The sequence below is a fragment of the Boleophthalmus pectinirostris genome, unplaced genomic scaffold (genome assembly GCF_026225935.1).
Source record: "Boleophthalmus pectinirostris isolate CB_2022bp ecotype Guang Dong unplaced genomic scaffold, ASM2622593v1 HiC_scaffold_16, whole genome shotgun sequence".
NCBI classification, from domain to species: Eukaryota; Metazoa; Chordata; class Actinopteri; order Gobiiformes; family Gobiidae; genus Boleophthalmus; species Boleophthalmus pectinirostris.
In genome coordinates this window covers 37,656,921-37,675,262 of record NW_026571095.1, presented here as the reverse complement: position 1 = coordinate 37,675,262, position 18,342 = coordinate 37,656,921, and the positions used below count along the sequence as shown (strand labels likewise).

The following is an 18,342-nucleotide window of genomic DNA, read 5'->3' as shown; positions in this document are numbered from 1 at the left end:
GATAATGTTCTTGGAGTATTTGCAGAGTAGTGTATCCCCAATTCTTCGCGTTTCCCACAATCAAATCAAGTGTACGAGACGTGGGTAAAGCAGGCCGAATTCCCATAATCAAACTACGCACTGTACGAGAAATCATCACCAGTTGTTCTTCTTCAGTCTGTCCAGAAACTCTACTCAGATGATGCTAAACTTTCAGGAGAGAATGCAGCTGTCTAATCAAAATTCCTAACTGCTTATCAGCTGGTTGATAAGGATGACGTTGAAATTGTTCACGAGGAGGGAACAATTGTTTATCCAACAGCCCTCCGACCCCCACTGCTAAAACGGCGCGGACCCAGCCCACGGGCCCGGCGTCCAGACTGTCTGGACTGGACACACGTCCAACCAGACTCCATTTTTGTTAATTTTCTATATTTTTTTGGTCTTTTGTTTTTTTTATATTTTTTTGTTCTTTTTTTGCTTTTTTTTTAAGAAAAACAAATAAATAATAAAATCAAAAAACTAAAAATGGTGCCTCAGGACTTTTTTTATTTTTTATTTATTTATTTTTTTTACACTATAAAAACAAAAGCTGATTTAGTTTATTTTTTTACAGTTTAGTCCAGTTTAAGGGGTTGTTGTTCATCAAATACTCCGCCAGGAAGTGGACAGGGTCTTGTGGCTGAGCGGAGCAGCAGGCCAGCAGGCCCTGGGACAGAGTGGGCATCACATGCTCCATCAGGTAACTCCTCATCTGTGCTGTCTCAGCCTCCAGAAGATCCTCCTCCTCACGACGCAACTGCTCCACAGACCTGGACCATTCCTCCCAGCGGGCAGCTCTCTCTCTGGCCTCCTCTGCCTCTCTCTTCTCCTCTTCTTCTTTCCTCTGTGCCTCACTCCTCTGTTTCTCCTCCATCTTTTTCCACTCCTCCTCCTCCATCTCTTCGATGGTGGGGCTGTAATTTCGAGATGGACCTACAGTTTCAATGATCTTCTCCAACAGATGCAAACAGCTGGGTTCATCCTTGCTTGTGATTTCCAAGTTCAAAGTGGTGATGTTAAACTCGTCGTAGAAGTCGCTGACAGTGGAGTCTTCACTGTTCCTATGTCTGTATCGGCTCAGTCTCTTCAGGAAGAGCTCCGGTTCATAGCTGTTCTTCTCCACCTCCGTCTCTGGCAGGTTTATAACTCGTTCTTTCAAAAACAAATCGGAGGCATCGAGGACAAACACAAACTCTGGCAGTATCTTGTTGGAGACTGTTTCATCCTCTTCTTCCTCATCATTTTCATAGAGTTCTTTCACTTGGTCATAAGTTTTGGGGAATCCATCCAAAACAAAGCCTTGGTTCTGGCAGGGTTTGGTCATCAGTTTGTCCCTCATCACTTTCAGCAGCAGGTGCTCTTCCAAAAAACCTTCATTCTGCTCCATACTTTCAGTGAGACTGTTGAGCAGCTCCTGGGCGTCTGCTGTGCTGTTCGTCTCCACTGAAGGATCTTTATTCACTGTTTCTTTCAGTTTATCAAGGGTCTGTGTAATGGTTGGCTTCAGTTTGACATGATGAAGTTTGTAGTGATTGCAGATCATTTTAGACAGAGTGCTTTTCCCAACAGCAGGGGGCCCCATAACACAAATGCGGATGGGCTGTAGTCCTCTGTATTGTCTGTATTCTTGAACTACTTGACCAATGTTTTCCACCAGTCCTTTCTCACACTGCCAAGAAATAGACAGCAGCTCTTTCAAATGGGCCGACTCCATTCTCAAATTCACCGTCATGTAGTCAATTTCCATGACAGTGATTTCTCGTATAAGGTAGGCCTCCTCGAGTGGTATTTTCTTGATAATTCCTGGTCCAAGTTCATTAGAAATTGCCTGTACAATCTCCTCCATAGTGTGACTGGAATAGTCGACAGCCAAAAGGTAGTATGGGCTTGGGCGGTGTTCAATCACATTCTGTATAACACTTGCTAGGTCATTGATGTGGATTGTGGGAACGATGTTGGTGCCATCTCCAAAAACAGGAACTTCAGCTTTCAGTCCCTCCCATGATGTCTTGAAAAAGTAATGAAAGATCTGCTCTCCCATTCCATACTGCATTCCCGACACCACCACATAAGTAGAGAACATGTGTTTATTTGTTTTTCCCAATTGAACCACTCTCTTCTCCAGATCATTGTGAGCTCTGAAGTTTGCATGTGGTCTTCGCCGACGGAAATCTTCATCAGTGAAAGGCTTCTCCTCATCCTCTGGATCAATGGGTTTTCTGCAGGCCCAGGTCATGACTGTGGACACAAGGATGAACATCTTTGGCCCAGTGAAATTGTCCAACTCATTGTGAAGGGTTGCAACAGCCCAGAAAGCCTCGTCCACTTGGTCCTGGTGTTGAGTAATGTTATAAACAATTACATTACAGTCTAGAAGTTTGGGTAGAAGCTCCTCCCTTTTCAGCTGATAGTACTGCTCCAACACATAATCTCTGTTCTCCTGTGGTTCTTCAGAGACAGTTCCCACTATCTCAAAGGCTTTTTCTTTATTAATATTGGTGTCCACTGACTCCTCCTCCTCTTCATCCTCACTATGAGCTCCAACAACGCATTCAGACAGAAACTTTGATATATATTTAGATGAGTAGGAGTCGATGTTGTTGATGAAAAACCCGTTTTAGTGACGACTTTCTTTCTTCCATAATCTATTTATTACGTTAGTTTATTCCTGGTTTAGCGGCTGTTAGTAACTTAGCGTCCCGTTGTTATGGTGACAGGGGAGGGAACTGTTGCTGTGGTGCCAATGATGTTCATTTTGTCTTCTTATATACTTTAACTTCTTAGGTTCTTTTTAAAGACAATGCAGTAAAGTAAACACACTTTACTGCATTGTCTTTAAAAAGAACCTAAGAAGTTAACGTTGCTATGGTGATTGCAGCTGGTCTCGGCGTGTCGCTCATATGTGAATTTGCGTCCAATTTTAATTTAGTTTAATAATTTTACATGAATCTGCGAATGAAGAATGAGACTACTTTTACCAATTTAAAAAAAAAAAAAAAAAAAGACAAGTTGAGGAGTTTATATATGAGAAAATATTTGGTATAATATGAAGTGCTTTTTTAATGACATTATTCATTTATGAACACAGGCATAATCATACACATTTTCTTTAATAAAAATCAATACAGAATATTTACAAATATTAAGAACAAAAATGATAGTGCATTAGGCAATTGCAAAAATAATTTATTACAACAAAATTCAAATTTATACAATCAAATAAAAATCTAATCAACATCAAAATATGAATCAAGTCAAGTATCATTCTCAAACATAGTGTCAGTCACTTAAAAAGGCACAGGCAGTTTGTGCTGTTGCTCTGCTTCCACTGCAAAGTTATCAAACTGAGCCAGTTCATAGGAGCTTGTCCCAATGGCCGCCCAGCCATGTTTAGGAGTGAGTACCACAGCATTCTTCCACAGGTGTATCCATTCAGCAATCCATATGCAAACTGACCCTTTAGAAAAACAATATATATAATAATTAAACATGAACTAAATGCCTGAGGGAAATTTACAGTAGATACATTTAGATGGTCAATAAAAATCATAATAATAACAGTAATTAGAATAAAGAGATAACGTAATAATTATATCTCTGATTCTAGGACTGTGTTTACATGCACAAAAGAATTCTGATCATTAAAAACTGATGTGCCAGTTTATCAATGGATATCTTTATAACCCCGTCCCCAGCCGGGAACGGGCTCTCGCACGGGTGGCGGCCCTCCGACCCCCACTGCTAAAACGGCGCGGACCCAGCCCACGGGCCCGGCGTCCAGACTGTCTGGACTGGACAGCACGTCCAACCAGACTCCATTTTTGTTAATTTTCTATATTTTTTTGGTCTTTTGTTTTTTTTATATTTTTTGTTTCTTTTTTTGCTTTTTTTTAAGAAAAACAAATAAATAATAAAATCAAAAAACTAAAAATGGTGCCTCAGGACTTTTTTTAATTTATTTTATTTTATTTTTTTTACACTATAAAAACAAAAGCTGATTTAGTTTATTTTTTGACAGTTTAGTCCAGTTTAAGGGGTTGTTGTTCATCAAATACTCCGCCAGGAAGTGGACAGGGTCTTGTGGCTGAGCGGAGCAGCAGGCCAGCAGGCCCTGGGACAGAGTGGGCATCACATGCTCCATCAGGTAACTCCTCATCTGTGCTGTCTCAGCCTCCAGAAGATCCTCCTCCTCACGACGCAACTGCTCCACAGACCTGGACCATTCCTCCCAGCGGGCAGCTCTCTCTCTGGCCTCCTCTGCCTCTCTCTTCTCCTCTTCTTCTTTCCTCTGTGCCTCACTCCTCTGTTTCTCCTCCATCTTTTTCCACTCCTCCTCCTCCATCTCTTCGATGGTGGGGCTGTAATTTCGAGATGGACCTACAGTTTCAATGATCTTCTCCAACAGATGCAAACAGCTGGGTTCATTCTTGCTTGTGATTTCCAAGTTCAAAGTGGGTTAGGGTTAGGGTTAGTATCATGGTTATAGACCCGTCCCCAGCCGGGAACGGGCGGAGCACGGGCTCTCTCACGGGCGACGGCCCTCCAACCCCCACTGCCGAAACGGCGCGGACCCAGCCCACGGGCCCGGCGTCCAGACCGGAAGCTCTGTTTTTTCTCCTCTTTCTTTCCTTTTCTTAAAAAAAAAGACGTTTCGGGCTGCAGTCAGCCCTTCTTCGGATCCGAGGCACAAAAAGAAAAAAAGCTTGGGAGATGTGTTGCTCTACCAAGCGTCAGTGAAATAATGAGGAGCAGAGCCTGTGTGTGCAGAACAAGGGAGCAGGAAGGGAGGGGCCGAGCGGGCATGCCCCAACATCTCACCTGTCCCTGCCCCGTGTTGTTGTTAGTGTTCAATGTAAACACACAGGCTCTGCTCCCACACCCATGTATTCATTAAAATATTTTTTTATAGAAATAAAAATATTTTTTTTTATAGAAATAAAAATACATTTTTATAGAAATAAATTTTTATAGAAATAAAAATATCCCCAACTTAGGCTTAGCTAGTCAAAAACTATACCAATATATACAATATATACAAATATATACAAATAGGGAACGGTGGCTTGGCGGGAGGCAGTTCAATCGAGGTTAGGGTTAGGGTTAAAGTTAGGGTTAGGGTTAGGGTTAGGGTTAGGGTTAGGGTTAGGGTTAGGGTTAGGGTTAGCTCAACAAATGTATTCATGAAATAAGATTATGTGTAGAGATAGCACTTTTTCTGTCAGTTTAAAGTTTACCAGAAATACCTCAACTACACTGACAGCTGTCACATTGTTTATTCACTCTGGAGGATGAAGTCACGAATATAAAATAAAAAACTAAAAGTCACAAGTCATGAGTGAGATTCATTTAACTCTTCCATGACCTCGTCGTCATCTTTCATGATCACTTTCTGTTCTGAGTGGTCTAGGATCACGCCCATCTCTCTCTGCAGGGCCTCCAGACTGGTTGGGTTGATGTAGTACCGCAGGTTTTGGGACGGCAACAGTTTTTGTAACTCTTCTAACCTGCGGTATCCCACTTGGTACTGGCCCTGCTGACAGTAGTGATCCACCAAGAAACCAAAAGCATCCCCCACTCTGACAGCTGGGTCTAAGTCCGGCTCTTCTAACAGGGCTTCACAAACACGCACAGCCTCTGCAGCGTTCTCCACATACAACCTGCGCACATGGACAAACTTCTTGATTAAAGTGATTTTGTGTTGCATGTTTGACAGTTTGACTTCCTGTTTCCCAGAAGTATCCTTCGCTTTTGAAAGGCACTTATAGGCCTCAGTCAGAGCATCAAGTGCTTTTTCATAGTTTTGGTAATCGTCTATTTCCACCTGTGCACAGGCTTCATAGAAGCCCGCTAACAGCTCTGGCGCTCTGCCTTTAGTGTAGAAACCAATGATAGTTTTGAGAATTTCCGGATCTGTGCGCCAGTCCAGAGACTGAAGATAGTTTGCGGCCAAAATAAAAAAGGTCTTTTTGACGACAAACATTGGCAAAGAATACGATTTTCTCTGTGTCACCAGATTTGAGAAGAGCCCTCATAGCCTTTAGCTTATTCCCTGCTTGCGTGTACTTTTTGGTTGCTAGGTGGTAGTTGCCCTGTCGCATACAGCAGTCTGCTATCCTCTCCAGCAGCTCCTTCCTGGCCTCCTCAGACATGTCTTTTGACTCGGTCACAGTCATCTTCTCTGCTAGCTCCTCTGAGACGTCCAGGTTCTGGCTCACACACAGCTCCAGTGCCTCCTGATACTTCTTAGCTGCTACCAATAGCTCCACAGCCTTTTCATAATGGGCATGTGTAATAAAGAAGTCAGAGCAGCGTGCCAGCAGCGCGGGGTCTGAGCCCTCATTTCAGACCCTCTGCAATGAGCTGCAGAGCAGAGAACTGTTCTGTGGCAAAGGCCAGCTCCAGGGCTTTTGACACATAACCAGCCTTGTGGTAAAGAGCCACTGCTCGGTCCATATGTGTCCCTTTCTCCTCATAGTAACGGGCAGCCTCCATCATATCCTCTGGGTTACTGAGGAGAGCTAGGTTCATCAGCTGGTCGTCCAGACTGTTCTCCTTACAAAGCCGTATGGCATTGTTGTACGCCTGAGCTCGTGTGTAGAAGTGAACAGCCTGTTTGATATCGTCATGTCCCTCATAGTGCCGGGCCAGGTGGTAGGATGCTGCCCTATCCCCTGTGTCGTTGGCAATCTCAGACGCTTTCTGAATATTTCCCATGTAGCAGAAAACTCGAACAAGAGAGAGGTAATCCTGAGCCAACTCATAGTAGCGTAGTGCTGCATCCATGTCCGACTGGCTCTCAAGATACTGTGCCCACCATTTGTACACATTCTTGTCTCTCATTTTGTTCACATATATTTCTAGAGAGGATGTGTCGTCTTGAAGCATTCTTGGTACTTCAACCCTGTGGCTCTCGGATTTCTCAAAGAATGTGATGGCCTGTGCTTTCTTCCCTAAACTTTCCAGGTATTTTGCATAGTTGTAGTAGGTGGTACGCAGGTGGATGCGATCATGCGTTTCTGCTAGTTCCAGAGCTTTCAGCCAGTCTCCTGAGGCCTGGTAGAAGTTGTTGAGCAGGTCATATCGCTGACAGGACTTGTACAACTTCTCAGCGTCTTCCAACATGCCAAGCTGAATGGCTAACATTGCAACTTGTGCTTCAGCCTCTGGCTCGACCTCAGCCTCCTTCAAAGCTTTCGCTGCTCTGGGATTTCCCATATTCCCGAGGCAAACCCGTGCCACATCCAAGCGCCGGGTTTTTACACACATCCGCGCCATGTTTTCCCATACTGCTGCACTTTTAATTAGTTTGATAGACTTAAAGGCTTCATCCATATCCCCAATGGTCAAGTAAAAGCTGAAATTTAACATAGCGTCTCGGGTAGTTTTCTCACAGTTCTCCAGCCCCACAAAGTCTCGAAGTGCTCGTCTTGACACCATCTTTGGAGCAATGGGACTTTTGGGAGACAGGTGAAGGTGTGGAGATATGGCTTCAGATTGGCATGATGGATCCCTCTCCCCAGGCTTGCAGATGAAGTAATAATACGGCACATCCATTGCAAGGAGAGACTGCAGAACCGCTGGTTTGAGGTAGCAGTCGTGTAATAGAAGGCCATGTTCCTGAGTGCAGAACAGTGTCACCACGGAAACATCAGCCCCATCGACAGGAACAGGTGATGAACTCTCAGAGCTGACCGGCACAGTCTCACAAACGAAAAGACGAGGCTCACTTTCATCCCAGAAATGAGAAATGGGACAGCGGCCACTGAGCTCTGTCCCTTCTAACTGATGCCTGTCACCATCTTCAGATGGTGTGATACCACTTGAGGGTCTTCCACTAAAGAAGTCAAAGTGTGTAATGGTGTCCATCTCAACATCGTAAAAGTAGACTTTGTGGTCTGGCTTTCCGTTTTCCCGTGTAATAAGGATGCTGACTTGGCTGCCATTTGCGTTACACTTAACTGAACTCAAGTCTCCCAGATTGGGAATAAACTCAGCCAGGTTCTTGGCACTTGAATGAGCTCTGGCATCTCTCCGGGAGAGATCAAACACTCTTATGTGAGCAGTGTCTGTGCCAACTATTAGATATGACTGGCACACACTGAGCAGTACTGGGTTTCCTTCGGTTTTTGAAAATGTTAGTAATTGCTTCACCGTGCCCTGGGGTGTACGGATCTGGACTCTACTGGGTTCTACAGTGTATAGATTCTCTCCATGTACGGCTACTACATGGGAGTCACAAGTAAATGACCCAGAAGTGCGTAAGGCTGTTTCTGAAATGTCATAAACAGTAATCTGCTTGCCACTCCAGACTATCAATGACTCCTTTGTACCACAGACACCCTTGATATGTGAGTCTGACTGCAGAGCCAAGTGCATCTCTGGATTGAACCGAGAGACACTGAGCTGAGTCGGTGAAACCTGAACGGCTGCCACCTGCTGGTTGAAGTGGGCTGACAGAACATGTTCAGACAGGGTCAGGGCAGTGTAGGAATTGTTAGCAGCTAAAAGATTTAAGTTGGGATTCCACTCTAGTTGTGTGACATTGCCTTGTATTTCAGTAGGAGCTTGTAACTTCCACTGGATTTTAGTGTCTGACTTGGTGCTGCCTGACTGAAACACCATTTTCCACATTGCTATGCGACCACAGCTGGTACCTGCAGCCAGTATTTCTTTCCCTGAACAATAAGTGACACAGTTGACAAACTGTGTCCCGCAAAAAGTTTAATTCAGCTTCCACGGCTTTTTAAAAATTAACTCCGTATCTCCGTATCGTAGCTTTACAAAAGGTATATGGTGCCGCTCTGACTGTCAGCTGTGGTTACCAAACATAAGCTCACAAAACTAGCTTTAAGCTAGCTGATAAAGCTAATCAATTAGAGATTATATTATGGAAAATATACTAAATTGGGTTAGTCAAATAAAGTGTTTACATCAGCCGTAAATGTATTTAAAACTATGGCTTTTAAACAAAGAACAAAGACTTCATTCTATAAAGAAGATTAAAGGCAAATCAGAGCTTTTTAAATCCCCAGATCCATGGTTGCCGTGCCGTCTGCTTTGAAGAAGAACAAAGCCCCTTTCTTTCTTTATTTCTTTCTTCTTTAACTATTCTTTTTTCTTTCTCTTTTCTTTTTTCTTTTTCTTTTTTTAATTACAAATATGTATTCTGTAAACATTAGACTATCACCTATCATCTCCCAAATGTAACATACACATACAAATGCAATTAGTATTACATTTAAAAAAAAAAAAAAAAAAAAGCTATTTGAGGTGGAGTTGTCGTATCGTCATATCGTCTCTGTGTCGCCCATGGGTCTTTTCCTCTGTCGTGATGCAATCATATTCAGCTGATGTGTAGCTGTAGTTGCTTTTTGTTCAGCCTGTGTGAGGCGTAGCTGAAGACGGCTGGACATCTCCTGATACTCTGCTAGCTGTCGTTCATACTCTGCAATAGTGGCACGATCAGTTTCAAGCTGCAATTCAAGCTCATGTGAACGCTGCTTCTGACGATTCAACTCTGACTTGTGGCTCATTATTTTAGTCTCAAAGTCCTGGATCAGCTTTTTGGCCTCTTCTTTCCAGCACTGAGTAGTTTTTTGCTCTGCTGTGAGAAGCCGGGTTAGATCAGCACTATTTCTTTTGCCTGTTTCTTCCAACTCACGAATCTGAGCATCCAGTTCTCGCTCTTTCAAGCAATACTCCTGTTCCATTTGTGACATCCGTTGCTTGGCTTTCTTTTGATCAATCAAGTTTGATTTTCTTAAATCATCCATGTCTTTACGGAGTTGAGTGTTTTCCTGCTGCAGCTTAAGGCGCTCCTCACTGATGCTTACGCACTCCTCCCTGGCTATAGTCAAAGTGTTCTGCAGACGTCGTACTTCCTCTTGGCACCGGGACAGTTCCTCACTGTAGTCCGTTTCCATCTTCTTCAGTTTGCTCAGAGTGCTTTGTAGAGTGAGATTAATGTCTTCTCTCCTTCTCTCGGCCTCCAGACACCTATGGTGAAGAGCCTCTATCTTTCTGAACTCTGGCTCCGCACGTCCCTCTTTATACACCTTCTCCAGTTCCTCCTCTACAGCCTTTCTCTCTCGAAGTGACCTTTCAATTTGTGATTGGGTTAGGGGTTAGGGTTAGGGTTAGTATTTAACGTCCGCCCCCCGTAGGAGACAGACAAGGCTCTGGCTCTCCCACGGCTGCAGGAGCGCCGCCGACCTCCACTGCTCTGAGGCAGAGGTACAGGTGCCGGTGTCCGACCACAGAAACGGTGTCCGCGACGGACCAGAATCCATCCCGACATGATGGAAAAATGATGAAATCAATATATTTTTTTTGTGATTTTAAATTTTTTTTTGTAAAGGAATAAAAAGTAAATGAATTAAAACAGCCCGTTTGGTACAAGTAAATGAATAATGCTAATCATGAGTTAGCGGCTTAGCATGCTAGCGCTAAAGCTAGCCTAATAGTAAATCCGGTACGCAGAGTATAGAGAGTTTATTTTAATAATTAGCTAAAAGGAGACTTTTTAATGCACAGCGGACCAAGGCCACTCTCTTTGGACCCTTCTGCTGTGGATGTCAAGAGTCTCGTCCTGCGTGTGTGAGCTGCTCCTGAATCCTGCACGAGGCAGACACCGCCGCCATTTGAACAAGCTCATGGACATGAACGTGCTGTATGCCGCCTTGACCCTCCTCACTGAGTGGAACTACGGTGTTGTGATACTAGTGAGCCTCAGTGCACGTGCTTTTTGTTTTGGTTTGCTCAGCAAGTGAAGCGGCCATTTTATATGTTTTAAGGCCCCAACGCACCCGAGCAACATCAGGCCTGCAACAAAAACTGAACTGAACTGGTGAAATAAGTTAGGGGTTGAACATGTGACTGAAATACAAGAGGGTGTTATTATTATTAGTTAATTTTTTTTTATTGTATTGTAAATTCTAAGTGTAACAAACACACGAGTGTCATTTAATTTGACCCATTATTCTAATTGACTAAATTACAAATTTAGCATTTTATACAGTTTGTGTGCGCTTATTATTGGTATATATATTGGTAGAGATTTCATTGGGTTACATACATATAAATATAAATTCATTTATTCTTAGTGGGTTTTAAAAAATTACGTATTTAAAATATTCCTGCTAAGTGGAGGCACCGCCAAACAAAGTTTTATTCGATTTTTAGTTGTATCTCCTTAGTATTTAAAAGTAACTGTACCCAGGGCCCCGCCCATAGTACCACCACTATTTGATTAACACATTAGCTACATGGGATGGGTGCTACACAAATTGGAGGCACCGCTGGGATTTAGTTTCTTTTCCCGTAAACCAGATTTATTATTGCAACCTAAACAACAGTAACCTCAAAACGTAACCTGAGTTCCGTGACGCAAGCACTTGATTTTTACCCCAACTTTGAGTAACCTGGTTAAATAATGGCGGCTAAAAGTAACGCTAGTCTACCTAGCATAAATAAGTGGTGCCGAGGTGAAGGTATAGATGTTACACATGCCTTCATGGTCGTAGGTGTGTCTGAAGATGAAAAGATTGAAACTGTAGAAGCTGCTCTTGAAACCATAAAAGCCCTAGGCAGAGTTAGAGTGCGAGGCAAAATGTTTGACCCTGAAAGCAAAATGCTGACAATGCTTTGTGAATGCCGCGAAGCAGTTGACTCCTCCCGAGTTCCCCCTGGAGTTGCCATCGATGAAGAAGGCATTAATTGGCAGATAGTTATCGCTGAACAAGACAGTAGTTCAGACCTTTTTTCAGAGAAATTGGACAAATTTCTGCAGGAGGAAGGGAAGACACTTGAGGATATTCAGCGACTGTGCAGTCCTGGCGCTTCTTGGAACCAAAATCCAGAGTCAATCATTTGTGCAGTAAGTGATGTATTGCAACCAACAAAGTCAAATGAAAGTAGTTCATACAGGCGTCTAAGAACTTTCTCTGGAGTCCACCCCACTCCCCCTGGAGAGGACAACTTGGACAACTGGATTGAACAAGCAAAGTTTATGAGTGAGGAATACGAGTATTCAGACAAAGAGAAAAGAAGGCGAATAGTCGAAAGTCTCAAAGGACCAGCTTTGGAAATAATTCAAGCTGTAGGTACGTCAAAACCTGAAGCAACTCATATGGAATCATACAGGCATTGGAAAGTACTTTTGGAACGTCAGAATCGGGTGGGGAACTTTACCTCACATTCAGAGCCCTTCACCAGAAACAAGGTGAGTGTCTGTCGGACTTTTTGCTCAGATTGGAAAGAACACCGAACAAGGTCGTTCAAAGAGGAGGCCTGCAAGTCAGTGACGCCAACAAAGCCAGACTAGAGCAACTCATTAAAGGTGCAACTGAGTCTGATATCATGCTCCTTCAATTAAGTTTGAGAGAAAGGCGAGGTAACCCCCCACCATTTCTAACTCTACTCAAAGAGATCCGCGAAGAAGAAGAGCGGGAAGCCGCCCGCCAAAAGTTCAAAAAACCCAGTCGACAGTTTGTGCACTCAGTTCAGTCCTTTATTTGTTTAACCCTGGAGAACCCAAGACCCCTTTTCTTCTTTGGAAAATTATGAACTATACATAAATGACTGCTATGAGTCCACTGAACACCAAAATATCAACTTTTTCAATTTTAACCCTTTATTCCCTGATTTAGGATTAGGGTCAAATCTGACCCATTGGGTTTTACGCGTATCATTTCAAAGAATAACAATAGGAAACACTGTCAATGTTGATCACCGCAATAGACAAGAAATGCCAGAAAAGTATCATATACTAACAACGGCTCCGAATGGGAAATTTACAGTGTTCAAGACGCACATCCAGCATGTCAACTCCTCCCATGGAATCATTGTACTCCTGGCTGTTCAGCTGATCTGGTCTGGGTTGTCATGGCAACTCAAAGCCATCTGGTCTGGGTTGTCATGGCAACTCAAAGCCATCTGGTCTGGGTTGTCATGGCAACTCAAAGCCTTTCTTTTGCCACTTGTAAGCTTTTGCGGCACGATTTGGCTCCATATGTGTTCGGAGCCGTTGTTAGTATATGATACTTTTCTGGCATTTCTTGTCTATTGCGGTGATCAACATTGACAGTGTTTCCTATTGTTATTCTTTGAAATGATACGCGTAAAACCCAATGGGTCAGATTTGACCCTAATCCTAAATCAGGGAATAAAGGGTTAAAATTGAAAAAGTTGATATTTAGATTTTTGATGTAAACCCAAGCCGTGGAAGCTGAATTAAACTTTTTGCGGGACACAGTTTGTCAACTGTGTCACTTATTGTTCAGGGAAAGAAATACTGGCTGCAGGTACCAGCTGTGGTCGCGTAGCAATGAGGAAAATGGTGTTTCAGTCAGGCAGCACCAAGTCAGACACTAAAATCCAGTGGAAGTTACAAGCTCCTACTGAAATACAAGGCAATGTCACACAACTAGAGTGGAATCCCAACTTAAATCTTTTAGCTGCTAACAATTCCTACACTGCCCTGACCCTGTCTGAACATGTTCTGTCAGCCCACTTCAACCAGCAGGTGGCAGCCGTTCAGGTTTTCACCGACTCAGCTCAGTGTCTCTCGGTTCAATCCAGAGATGCACTTGGCTCTGCAGTCAGACTCACATATCAAGGGTGTCTGTGGTACAAAGGAGTCATTGATAGTCTGGAGTGGCAAGCAGATTACTGTTTATGACATTTCAGAAACAGCCTTACGCACTTCTGGGTCATTTACTTGTGACTCCCATGTAGTAGCCGTACATGGAGAGAATCTATACACTGTAGAACCCAGTAGAGTCCAGATCCGTACACCCCAGGGCACGGTGAAGCAATTACTAACATTTTCAAAAAACCGAAGGAAACCCAGTACTGCTCAGTGTGTGCCAGTCATATCTAATAGTTGGCACAGACACTGCTCACATAAGAGTGTTTGATCTCTCCCGGAGAGATGCCAGAGCTCATTCAAGTGCCAAGAACCTGGCTGAGTTTATTCCCAATCTGGGAGACTTGAGTTCAGTTAAGTGTAACGCAAATGGCAGCCAAGTCAGCATCCTTATTACACAGGGAAAACGGAAAGCCAGACCACAAAGTCTACTTTTACGATGTTGAGATGGACACCATTACACACTTTGACTTCTTTAGTGGAAGACCCTCAAGTGGTATCACACCATCTGAAGATGGTGACAGGCATCAGTTAGAAGGGACAGAGCTCAGTGGCCGCTGTCCCATTTCTCATTTCTGGGATGAAAGTGAGCCTCGTCTTTTCGTTTGTGAGACTGTGCCGGTCAGCTCTGAGAGTTCATCACCTGTTCCTGTCGATGGGGCTGATGTTTCCGTGGTGACACTGTTCTGCACTCAGGAACATGGCCTTCTATTACACGACTGCTACCTCAAACCAGCGGTTCTGCAGTCTCTCCTTGCAATGGATGTGCCGTATTATTACTTCATCTGCAAGCCTGGGGAGAGGGATCCATCATGCCAATCTGAAGCCATATCTCCACACCTTCACCTGTCTCCCAAAAGTCCCATTGCTCCAAAGATGGTGTCAAGACGAGCACTTCGAGACTTTGTGGGGCTGGAGAACTGTGAGAAAACTACCCGAGACGCTATGTTAAATTTCAGCTTTTACTTGACCATTGGGGATATGGATGAAGCCTTTAAGTCTATCAAACTAATTAAAAGTGCAGCAGTATGGGAAAACATGGCGCGGATGTGTGTAAAAACCCGGCGCTTGGATGTGGCACGGGTTTGCCTCGGGAATATGGGAAATCCCAGAGCAGCGAAAGCTTTGAAGGAGGCTGAGGTCGAGCCAGAGGCTGAAGCACAAGTTGCAATGTTAGCCATTCAGCTTGGCATGTTGGAAGACGCTGAGAAGTTGTACAAGTCCTGTCAGCGATATGACCTGCTCAACAACTTCTACCAGGCCTCAGGAGACTGGCTGAAAGCTCTGGAACTAGCAGAAACGCATGATCGCATCCACCTGCGTACCACCTACTACAACTATGCAAAATACCTGGAAAGTTTAGGGAAGAAAGCACAGGCCATCACATTCTTTGAGAAATCCGAGAGCCACAGGGTTGAAGTACCAAGAATGCTTCAAGACGACACATCCTCTCTAGAAATATATGTGAACAAAATGAGAGACAAGAATGTGTACAAATGGTGGGCACAGTATCTTGAGAGCCAGTCGGACATGGATGCAGCACTACGCTACTATGAGTTGGCTCAGGATTACCTCTCTCTTGTTCGAGTTTTCTGCTACATGGGAAATATTCAGAAAGCGTCTGAGATTGCCAACGACACAGGGGATAGGGCAGCATCCTACCACCTGGCCCGGCACTATGAGGGACATGACGATATCAAACAGGCTGTTCACTTCTACACACGAGCTCAGGCGTACAACAATGCCATACGGCTTTGTAAGGAGAACAGTCTGGACGACCAGCTGATGAACCTAGCTCTCCTCAGTAACCCAGAGGATATGATGGAGGCTGCCCGTTACTATGAGGAGAAAGGGACACATATGGACCGAGCAGTGGCTCTTTACCACAAGGCTGGTTATGTGTCAAAAGCCCTGGAGCTGGCCTTTGCCACAGAACAGTTCTCTGCTCTGCAGCTCATTGCAGAGGGTCTGAAATGAGGGCTCAGACCCCGCGCTGCTGGCACGCTGCTCTGACTTCTTTATTACACACATGCCCATTATGAAAAGGCTGTGGAGCTATTGGTAGCAGCTAAGAAGTATCAGGAGGCACTGGAGCTGTGTGTGAGCCAGAACCTGGACGTCTCAGAGGAGCTAGCAGAGAAGATGACTGTGACCGAGTCAAAAGACATGTCTGAGGAGGCCAGGAAGGAGCTGCTGGAGAGGATAGCAGACTGCTGTATGCGACAGGGCAACTACCACCTAGCAACCAAAAAGTACACGCAAGCAGGGAATAAGCTAAAGGCTATGAGGGCTCTTCTCAAATCTGGTGACACAGAGAAAATCGTATTCTTTGCCAATGTTTGTCGTCAAAAAGACCTTTTTATTTTGGCCGCAAACTATCTTCAGTCTCTGGACTGGCGCACAGATCCGGAAATTCTCAAAACTATCATTGGTTTCTACACTAAAGGCAGAGCGCCAGAGCTGTTAGCGGGCTTCTATGAAGCCTGTGCACAGGTGGAAATAGACGATTACCAAAACTATGAAAAAGCACTTGATGCTCTGACTGAGGCCTATAAGTGCCTTTCAAAAGCGAAGGATACTTCTGGGAAACAGGAAGTCAAACTGTCAAACATGCAACACAAAATCACTTTAATCAAGAAGTTTGTCCATGTGCGCAGGTTGTATGTGGAGAACGCTGCAGAGGCTGTGCGTGTTTGTGAAGCCCTGTTAGAAGAGCCGGACTTAGACCCAGCTGTCAGAGTGGGGGATGCTTTTGGTTTCTTGGTGGATCACTACTGTCAGCAGGGCCAGTACCAAGTGGGATACCGCAGGTTAGAAGAGTTACAAAAACTGTTGCCGTCCCAAAACCTGCGGTACTACATCAACCCAACCAGTCTGGAGGCCCTGCAGAGAGAGATGGGCGTGATCCTAGACCACTCAGAACAGAAAGTGATCATGAAAGATGACGACGAGGTCATGGAAGAGTTAAATGAATCTCACTCATGACTTGTGACTTTTAGTTTTTATTTTATATTCGTGACTTCATCCTCCAGAGTGAATAAACAATGTGACAGCTGTCAGTGTAGTTGAGGTATTTCTGGTAAACTTTAAACTGACAGAAAAAGTGCTATCTCTACACATAATCTTATTTCATGAATACATTTGTTGAGTATACCATAACCCTAACCCTAACCCTAACCCTAACCTAACCCTAACCCTAACCCTAAACCCTAACCCTAACCCTAACCCTAACCCTAACCTTAACCCTAACCCTAACTTTAACCCTAACCCTAACCTCGATTGAACTGCCTCCCGCCAAGCCACCGTTCCCTATTTGTATATATTTGTATATATTGTATATATTGTATTTTTTGACTAGCTAAGCCTAAATTGGGGATATTTTTATTTCTATAAAAATTTATTTCTATAAAAATGTATTTTTATTTCTATAAAAAAAAAAATATTTTATTTCTATAAAAAATTATTTTAATTAATACATGGGTGTGGGAGCAGAGCCTGTGTGTTTACATTGAACACTAACAACAACACGGGGCAGGGACAGGTGAGATGTTAGGGCATGCCCGCTCGGCCCCTCCCTTCCTGCTCCCTTGTTCTGCACACACAGGCTCTGCTCCTCATTATTTCACTGACGCTTGGTAGAGCAACACATCTCCCAAGCTTTTTCTTTTTGTGCCTCAGATCCGAAGAAGGGCTGACTGCAGCCCGAAACGTCTTTTTTTTTAAGAAAAGGAAAGAAAGAGGAGAAAAACAGAGCTTCCGGTCTGGACGCCGGGCCCGTGGGCTGGGTCCGCGCCGTTTCGGCAGTGGGGTCGGAGGGCCGTCGCCGTGAGAGAGCCCGTGCTCCGCCCGTTCCCGGCTGGGGACGGGTCTATAACCATGATACTAACCCTAACCCTAACCCACTTTGAACTTGGAAATCACAAGCAAGATGAACCCAGCTGTTTGCATCTGTTGGAGAAGATCATTGAAAACTGTAGGTCCATCTCGAAATTACAGCCCCACCATCGAAGAGATGGAGGAGGAGGAGTGGAAAAAGATGGAGGAGAAACAGAGGAGTGAGGCACAGAGGAAAGAAGAAGAGGAGAAGAGAGAGGCAGAGGAGGCCAGAGAGAGAGCTGCCCGCTGGGAGGAATGGTCCAGGTCTGTGGAGCAGTTGCGTCGTGAGGAGGAGGATCTTCTGGAGGCTGAGACAGCACAGATGAGGAGTTACCTGATGGAGCATGTGATGCCCACTCTGTCCCAGGGCCTGCTGGCCTGCTGCTCCGCTCAGCCACAAGACCCTGTCCACTTCCTGGCGGAGTATTTGATGAACAACAACCCCTTAAACTGGACTAAACTGTAAAAAAATAAACTAAATCAGCTTTTGTTTTTATAGTGTAAAAAAATAAATAAATAAAAAATTAAAAAAAAGTCCTGAGGCACCAATTTTTAGTTTTTTGATTTTATTATTTATTTGTTTTTCTTAAAAAAAAGCAAAAAAAAAGAACAAAAAAAATATAAAAAAAACAAAAGACCAAAAAAATATTAGAAAATTAACAAAAATGGAGTCTGGTTGGACGTCTGTCCAGTCCAGACAGTCTGGACGCCGGGCCCGTGGGCTGGGTCCGCGCCGTTTTTAGCAGTGGGGGTCGGAGGGCTGTTGGATAAACAATTGTTCCCTCCTCGTGAACAATTTC

The 18,342-nt window shown here is 44.1% G+C and overlaps 2 protein-coding genes and 3 pseudogenes across 2 annotated transcripts; 1 reads left to right on the top strand and 4 right to left on the bottom strand.

Moving 5' to 3' along the window:
- Nucleotides 1-589: 589 nt before the first annotated feature.
- Nucleotides 590-2,638, bottom strand: LOC129408279 (adenylate kinase 7-like; the record flags this gene model as incomplete). The annotated part of the gene is made up of 1 exon (XM_055151420.1): nt 590-2,638. A coding segment is annotated over one exon (2,049 nt), but the record flags the coding sequence as incomplete, so codon positions are not given.
- A 2,712-nt stretch (nt 2,639-5,350) lies between these two features.
- Nucleotides 5,351-9,215, bottom strand: LOC129408278 (intraflagellar transport protein 140 homolog; annotated as a pseudogene).
- Nucleotides 8,816-10,310, bottom strand: LOC129408277 (sodium channel and clathrin linker 1-like). Its single transcript, XM_055151419.1, has 2 exons — nt 10,213-10,310; nt 8,816-10,119 (listed from the first exon to the last, which is right to left on the bottom strand). The coding sequence occupies exons 1-2, from the start codon at nt 10,308-10,310 to the stop codon at nt 9,309-9,311; spliced, it is 909 nt and encodes a 302-aa protein (XP_055007394.1). The 3' UTR covers nt 8,816-9,308.
- Nucleotides 10,311-11,533: 1,223 nt separating this feature from the next.
- On the top strand, nt 11,534-16,651 carry LOC129408276 (intraflagellar transport protein 140 homolog; annotated as a pseudogene).
- A 637-nt stretch (nt 16,652-17,288) lies between these two features.
- The window catches only part of LOC129408275 (intraflagellar transport protein 140 homolog), a 5,422-nt pseudogene continuing 4,368 nt past the window's right edge, over nt 17,289-18,342 (bottom strand).

What these genes read in the sequence shown, in the direction of transcription:
- LOC129408277 (XM_055151419.1), bottom strand. Translation starts at nt 10,310, where the DNA reads ATGGATTCTGGTCCGTCGCGGACACCGTTTCTGTGGTCGGACACCGGC. An exon ending in TCGGCGGCGCTCCTGCAGCC is followed by an intron (nt 10,120 to 10,212) that starts GTGGGAGAGCCA and finishes ACAAATTGAAAG; the next exon opens with GTCACTTCGAGAGAGAAAGG.